Source organism: Marmota marmota, unplaced genomic scaffold (genome assembly GCF_001458135.2).
Source record: "Marmota marmota marmota unplaced genomic scaffold, marMar, whole genome shotgun sequence".
Classification (NCBI taxonomy): domain Eukaryota; kingdom Metazoa; phylum Chordata; class Mammalia; order Rodentia; family Sciuridae; genus Marmota; species Marmota marmota.
The window spans coordinates 6,980,454-6,987,838 of NW_026000136.1; the positions used below are offsets into that span (position 1 = coordinate 6,980,454).

General features: G+C 57.9%; 1 protein-coding gene and 1 long non-coding RNA gene across 3 annotated transcripts in view; one reads left to right on the top strand and one right to left on the bottom strand.

Annotated features, from left to right (window-relative positions):
* Prkar1b (protein kinase cAMP-dependent type I regulatory subunit beta) overlaps nucleotides 1–2,978 on the top strand; it is a 121,044-nt gene extending 118,066 nt beyond the window's left edge. For both annotated transcript variants that reach the window (XM_015502087.2, XM_048785386.1), the window contains 2 exons: nucleotides 594–675; nucleotides 1,503–2,978. In XM_015502087.2, coding sequence (XP_015357573.1) covers nucleotides 594–675; nucleotides 1,503–1,675 — 255 coding nt within the window. In that variant the 3' untranslated portion in view covers nucleotides 1,676–2,978. The remainder of the gene's footprint in view (nucleotides 1–593; nucleotides 676–1,502) is intronic.
* A 2,214-nt stretch (nucleotides 2,979–5,192) lies between these two features.
* LOC125611189 lies at nucleotides 5,193–6,935 on the bottom strand. The gene is made up of 2 exons (XR_007341332.1): nucleotides 6,813–6,935; nucleotides 5,193–5,869 (listed from the first exon to the last, which is right to left on the bottom strand). It is a non-coding gene; the product is annotated as an uncharacterized LOC125611189 (long non-coding RNA).
* Between the last annotated feature and the right edge of the window lie 450 nt (nucleotides 6,936–7,385).

A 7,385-nucleotide genomic window follows, 5' to 3' on the forward strand; every position in this document is an offset into this window, starting at 1 on the left:
ATTCCACGGCGCCCAGTGATATTCTGCCCACAGCCTCGGCGTTAATCATTGAGCGAGCAATGTCTGCAGACCCCGCTCCCCTGTCGAGGGTCAGGAGGGGACCACACTGCTTGGCAGGTGTGTGACCCTGAGACCACGCTGCCCCAGGAACCCCAGCACGGATGGACGGCTCCCCGTCCTTGAGTCTGAATCCAAGGTCAACTTCAAGCGCTGGTGCCTGTGACAAAGTACTGACCCCTCGGGAACATCCCCAGAATTCCTGCCTGTCACCTTGGCAGATGTAGTGCTGGGTCTTGGTGAGTCCGGGTGAAAACAGGGACTTGGCCAGGACAGGAAGGGACCTTTGGGCAGGCCCATCACCTGGTCCTGAGGCCCTAGGTGTCCAGGGAGAAGAGGGGAAGAAGAGAGTCTGATGACCAATGGCCGAGGCCGCACAGGGAAGGGAAAGCCAGGCAGGAGACAGGAACTGGGGCAGCAACCCCCACTGCATGACCTGAGGTATGACCCTAGCAAGCGATCCCCACCATGTGATCACCAATTGGGTGACACCCCTGCCACCTGCCTGATGATTCTTACATGCCCCCTTCTTGCAGGGCACAGCCTCTGTCCTTCAGCGCCGGTCCCCCAGTGAGGAGTACGTGGAGGTGGGGCGCCTTGGGCCCTCTGACTACTTCGGTGAGTTGGGGTCCTTCCCTCATAGGCCACCACACCTCATCAGGAGTCCTGGGTTGGGAACTGCATGGGCACAGGCAAATCAGGCTGAGCCTCCGTACTGCTGTGACAGGCCTCAGACTGAGGTCCCTGGCCATGATTAACCAGTCCTGGGTAAGGACTGCCCCAGAGAGCCATGACCTTGTCAAGGGCAGGGCATGGGTAAGAGCTGCAGGGAACACCAGCTTCCAGCTTCCTGCAGCTCTGTGTTGGGGAGGTCCCAAGGGAGGCCCTACCTCACCTGGGCACTCCTAGGCACTCCCTCAGTTGGGGGCTGGATCATGGGGGAGACCCGGGACATATACCACAGTGCCTGCTGCATGTGGCATTGCTCAACAAATTGCAGGACAATGCCTAGCTAAATTTGGATTTCAGATGAACAATGAATATTTTGCTAGTTTATATAAATATATCCCACTGGGTGCAGTGGCCACACCTGTAATCCCAGAAACTAGGGAGGCTGAGACAGGAGGATCACAAGTTTGAGGCCAGCCTGAGCCACTTGGCAAGACCCTGTCTCAAAAAGTAAAAAAGTGCTGGGGATGTGGCTTAGTGATAGAGCACCCTATCCTCAACAGCCCAAAACAAAACAAAAGCCCCCCAAATGATACATGTATGTCTCCCAAATATTTCATGAGACATATTTATAACTAACAAATTTTTTTGTACATATTGGAAATTCAAATCCCATGGCACCTGGCAGTGGTGCTTCTCTGGCTCCGGTCCTGAAGGAGAGGGTGTCGAGGCCCTGGCGTGGGGCTCTCAGCCTGACCACTCTCTCCTTCCTCTAGGGGAGATCGCGCTGCTGCTGAACCGGCCTCGTGCGGCCACCGTGGTGGCCCGGGGGCCCCTCAAGTGTGTCAAGCTGGACCGGCCCCGCTTTGAGCGCGTGCTGGGCCCTTGCTCCGAGATTCTCAAGAGAAACATCCAGCGTTACAACAGCTTCATCTCCCTCACCGTCTGAGCCGCGCCAGGCCGCAGCGCTCCCCGTGTGCCTGCAATCCCTGCTCCCTGTGTCTGGGGCCTGGGAGTCATGGGGAGGTAGCAGGATGAGGCTGGCATCCCTGCAGGGGACCTCCCCTTCCTCTGGACTCGTTTTTTTGGAATAAATGACCATCTTGTGCATATCAGATACAAAGGGCAAGCAAACATCCCAAGACCCAGGAGTGACAGGCCAGCTTCCCTCCCCCACACTTCCTCCTGTCCACCCCTTGTCTTAGGGGACCCACCTGACCCTCTTCACATCATCTGGGCTGTGCCTGTCCGATCCCCAGACCCAGGGGCAGACAGGCTGTGGAGACCAAGTCAGCCCTGAGTCCTGCCCCCAGAACCACAGGGTGCCACCCTGGGGCCCTGCAGACCCCGTGAGGCCAGGCTTGTCAGGCCTAGGCCCAAGTGTGAGACAGATCATATAGATGGGGTGTTCCCTGAGGACACTTATGATGGGGCAGAAGTTGAGGCCCATTCCCACAGGGGCCCAGAGGAAGCCAGGGACCCCTTCTCCTATCTTGGGGGCCAGTCCATGGGCCTCAGACAGACCCGTAGGTAACTCTGTGCTGAGAGCATTGGGAGGAGCCAGCTTGAGCCTGGTGGCTTGTCCTTGCCTCTTGGAAAGTCCATCTCCGGGTGGGCCAACCATACCCACCAGCCCTTGGGCAGCCGGTAGTCCGTGGCCCCCTCACCAGCTGGGGCCCAGAATGGGCAGACTACACAGCTGAGTCTGGGAATGTCCCAGATCTGGTGAGCACTGTGCTGGGTCCTTTGCTCTTTGGAGTTAGGGGAGCCAAACAATGTGGGGCCACTTCCCTGGGAGATGTGGAGGGCGGGTGAGCTTTCAGAGGCATCTGGGTAGAGTTGGAGGAATCAGAGGCCCTCTGAGCTATTCCCCACAGATTTGCCTGTATCCAGCCTGAGTCCCAGCCCCGTGTCCCCTGTCCATTCCCCTGATGAGAGGGAATGTGTTCAGTCAACCCAGCGCGGGTCCCACACCCCTAAACCATCCACCAGCTTGTCTCTTAAACGTATCCCTGGTGCCGTGATGATACGGAGCTGAGGGAGCTCTCAGTCCGTTGAAATGATGTGACCCACTCGATGTTGCCCTGCAGTGTCCTGGGGAGGTGCCCTCCCCGCTGGCCACCAGCGCCCCCTGCGCCCTGGCCATGCCCGTCCTGCCTGTGCTGTGGGCTCTGTGGACTTGTGTGCCCTCCTGCTCACCTTGCTGAGTGCTGCATGAACTATTAAACGTGCAATGAGGTACCTCTTCCTGACTCCAGGGGGTCTCCGTCTGGACTCTTTTGTAGACGAGTGTCTTTTTCTTTCTTTCTTTTATTGTGGTAATATATACATGACCCAATGTATTTGCCAAACCATAGCCTGGTGGCGTTGATTCCATTCACAGTGTTGGGCAGCCTCATCCTCGTGGCTGCCCGGAGGACCAGGTACAGATTCGTGAGTCACAAATTCTTTGGTTCTGGCTGGGCGCGGTGGCGCATGCCTGTAATCCCAGCGGCTTGGGAGGCTGACGCAGGAGGATCGCAGGTTCAAAGCCAGCCTTAGCAATGGTGAGATGCTAAGCAACTCAGTGAGACCCTGTCTCTAAATAAAATACAGAATAGCTCTGGGGAGGTGGCTCAGTGGTCGAGTGCCCTTGAGTTCAATCCCTAGTACCTGCCCCCGAAAAACCCCCTAAAACACAAATTCCTTGGTTCCTGTCCTCCTTGACCCTTTTCTCAGGTCTGAGCCCCTCACACGCTGCCAAAAGTTGGGAGGTGGCCCAGCTCCCCAGAAAGCAGGGACTCAGTGATGTATTCTGAGGGTTCAGATACACTTACTGCTGGCCACTTGAAGCTCAGTACCTTGTTAAGGTCGTCCAGCCTGTGTTGGCTTTGCCCTTTGTGGGTCTTTCACATGGTGCTCTGTAGCCTCACATTTCTCATCTGTAAATGGGTATAAGGATCCATCAAAGCCCTATGGTGAAATGAGCTCATTTCTGGCAAGAAGAGGCTGGGTAGGACCCACCTGCATCTTTTGTGGGGATAATGACCTGGAATGGGGCCCCTCCAGACTGTGGAGAGCCCCAGCCTCACCTTCCCCAGCTCAGGGGAACCCAATGGAGCCTGGTGACTCACTATGACGTCGGGCCCTGGCTGCCACACTGGGGAGACAGGCAGCACCTCCGTGTGGGGCCTGGGGTGGGGAGTGAGTTTGTGTCTGGGGACCTGAGTCCTGCCTTCCCACGGCCACTGCATCCGGCCTCCAGGGCTCTGCTCTCTGATCCAGACAGGGTCTCTAGGGCCTGCTCTCTCCTAGTGCTGCCAGGAAGCCTGGGCTGACGCCCCTGACTGTGCTGACCTCTCTCATCCCCCTCTTGCCCCCTGGGATATGACCAAATTAGGAAGCTGCCCAGCCCCACCTCCAATTCACCAAAGGATTTCCCTCCTTCCAGATTAGTCTAGTCTGCTTCTAACTTGCATCCCAAGGGCAGGGATACTTAGACTCTTCATCTGGGCCCTGAGACCTGAGGCCCGTGGCATTCTTTGGGGCCACCAAAGTCCTCAGAAACTTTCCTTAACAAAGTCAGATCTTGCATATAGAGTGGGTTTCCAAAGCCACACTGAAGACTTTTATTTGGTCGGGCAGAAGGTCACTGGATTGGTCTCCTCCTAGGACCCCCCCAACATTGGCCGCAGTAGGAGGTCTGCTCTAGGGCAGGCCTCTGAGTGTCAGACTTCCCTCCAGGACAGAGCCCAGCATCATCCCACTAGAGACTTCCCTGTGGTTTGGACAATCAGTCCCCTCACCAACCTCCTTGGCCAAACATTTGGTGGAGAAATGAGGCTGGGGTATTTCAGGAACATGCTTGGCCAGGAGCCTAATGATTGCTGACCTCCCTGCAGCTGACGTGTGATGTGTGCGCTGGAGGGCAGTTGTGCCTCGAATTCTGATCAAGTTCTTGTTAGTTGTGTGGCATCAGACAGTATCCTTATCTTTTCTGACCTTCAACTGTCTCATCTCTGAAGTGGGACTATTTGCCTCCTGGGTTAGACTTTAGCTTGAAATGAGACGGTACAGGAAGTTGCAGATGAACCCCAAAGGCTCAGAACTATTGCTACATGCAGTATCCAACTACATCACACAGAAGGACAACAGCCATGTCCTGGTGTCACCTGGACAGGTAAGCTATGGAGCTCGTGCATCCTGGTGCTGCGGCTCCAAGAGGGCCACCCTCACCTGCCTGTCACTGCCACGCCACAGGCCTGGTTGCTGCCCTCTGGCTCCACCTCCAAACCAGCTGTTGCCCTGTTATCCACGGCCAGCCTCCTCCTCTGCATTCAGCCACAGGCCCCCCGATTCTGGTCCCAGTGAGGGACACCTGTTGCTGCTCAGGGACCTGTCTGCAGAGGTGGTAATCTCCCAGCAGGAGCCACCTGTCCTCAGTGTGGCTGCAATCGCCAAGTGTGTCACCTGGTAACTTCATGATCTTAAAAACACCACTGAATTATTTAATGGATTCTGCAGCTTCAAGACAGGGCGTGTCTGTTCCACAAAGCCAGGGGACACCTGGAGTTGGGGTGCCACAACCTCACTGGTCAGGCTCCCATGTGCTAAGTTTCCCTGGAGAGGTTGGTCCCAGCCAAGCCGGTGGAGGCTGGGAGCCCTCTCAGCCCAGTCTCAGTTGCGCAATGTTGACCGGGCAGCCTCCCAGGCTGCAGATATCTTTATAGCGAGTGGAGCATGGGAGGCAGGATACTGGGGTCTTGGTCCTGAGGCCTCCTTCCCCTTGCTCAGGGGAGCACCAGGAAAGGGCTGCCCAGTTCCTGCCGCTTCCCCCAGCAGGGGCCATGAGGCCCTTCAAGAGATCTCAGAAGTCTGTGTCTGTGTCCCAGCAATGATGTCACCGGAGCCCATGTGATGCCAGTGTCAGCCAGGCGTTGAGTGTCCTAGGAAGGTACCCTGATATCACCCAGGAAGTGAGACTGCCACTGACTGCCCAGTCCACTCACCCACTCATTCACTCAATCACCCAGCCCAGGGGGAGGGGTTCCAGGGTGGCCCCCTGTCCTTTCCCCACATCTTCTCCAGATCAGCAGTGGCTTCACCTGCAGAATCCATGCCGGCTTGTGTCAAGGCCCTGTGGCACCAAATCCACCCAGCAGCCCTGTGGGGACCAATTACAAATAAGAATTCTGAGGTCAGAGTAGGGAAGTTACCTGCCAGGCCACCCAGCAGAGAAGCCTCGGGAAGTCGGGCCTGGGCCTTCCCCGCCAGCCTGGGCCTGCCCTCGCCAGCTCTGCCAGTCCTCGTGCTGTAAATTCTGTTTATGGTCCTGGTCACCACCCCACTGAACTGGCCAGGTTCCTCCTCAGAGGGAAGCCACGCCTCTCTGGGAGTCCCCTGGGAATACCCAAGGGAGGAGGAAACCCTGTGTGGGAGGCACTGCCACGGGACTGTGCCACGTCCTGGCTGTGTGGGCTGGGCAGGGGCTCGGCTTCCCTCCACCCTGCCTGTGAAGTCCTGTCCTCCTGGCCGCTGGCTGCACCTCTTCCTCTGGGTTGTGGGGAGTGTTAGAAATGGACAAGGGACTTCCTTGGGGCACCTCCATGGAGAGCTGGTGCAGTCCTCGGAGCTCACCAGGCCCTTCCTTGTGGGGAGGGGCGGGCAGGTCTGAGAAGCAGATGGGCAGCAGCCTCTGCCCATTACGGCAGGCAGCAAGATCATAGTGCTGAAGTGCCTGGGGCTGGGGAAGCCTGACCAGGGCCGTCCAGGGGGTAAAAAGGAGGCCAAGATTGTGCTTGAGGGTCCCAAGGTCAGGTGTGTGGGGGTCCTCTCCACCCCAGCTGGGAGCTCTTCCACCTGCGGAGGCCTCTGCCCTGAGCCAGGTGGTGGTGAGCAGGGGCTGACCTCACCTGAAGTCCTGGGACCTCTCCTGAGACTGGGAAGGGCCGGCTGCAGAGGGAGGGGGCGGTCCTCCCTCGGACTCTGGCCTGCTGAGCTGCCAAGGGCCACTCCCAGCCGTCCAACTCTCAGAGGAGGCCACAGCCAAGGAAAGAGAGACTTGGGTGCCTGGCCCAGCAGGAGGGGCTGGGGAGCCTCGGACTCACCTGTGAAGGAACCCACCCAGAGGCAGGGATAGCAGTGGGGGTGGGGGGGAGCTTCCAGTGCCAGAGATGGAGTGGCAGTGCAAGCTGCCCCCTCCTCCAGGGAGGTCACCAGAAAGTAGGAGGCTGTCGACAAGAGAGTCCTGGATGGTGTTGGTGCTCGCCTATAACCCCAGCTACTCGGGAAGCTGAGGCAGGAGGATTGCAAGTTCAAGACCAGCTTAGACAACTTAGAGAGACCCTGTTCCAATAGAACAAGGGCTGGAGGGGCAGCTCAGTGGTAGAGAGCTTTCCTCACCTGCACAGGCCCTGGGTTCTAGCCCCAGCACTGGGGGCCGGGGCTGGGGAGAGAACTTGAAGCTAGAGTGGGTCTTGGTCAGCCACTGATGGCCTTCAGACCCTGCCCCTGAGCCAGCCGGGCCTCTCCCCGGGTGTCTGCTGTAATGGCTGCCTTCCCTGGACCCGGTGGTGGTGAGAGGGAATCTGAGGGTTTGGGGGTGAGAGTTTCCAGGAAACCCTCCTCCCCCGTCCCCAAAGCCCTCCTTCTCCTACCCGTGGGATGACAGGAGGTCCCAG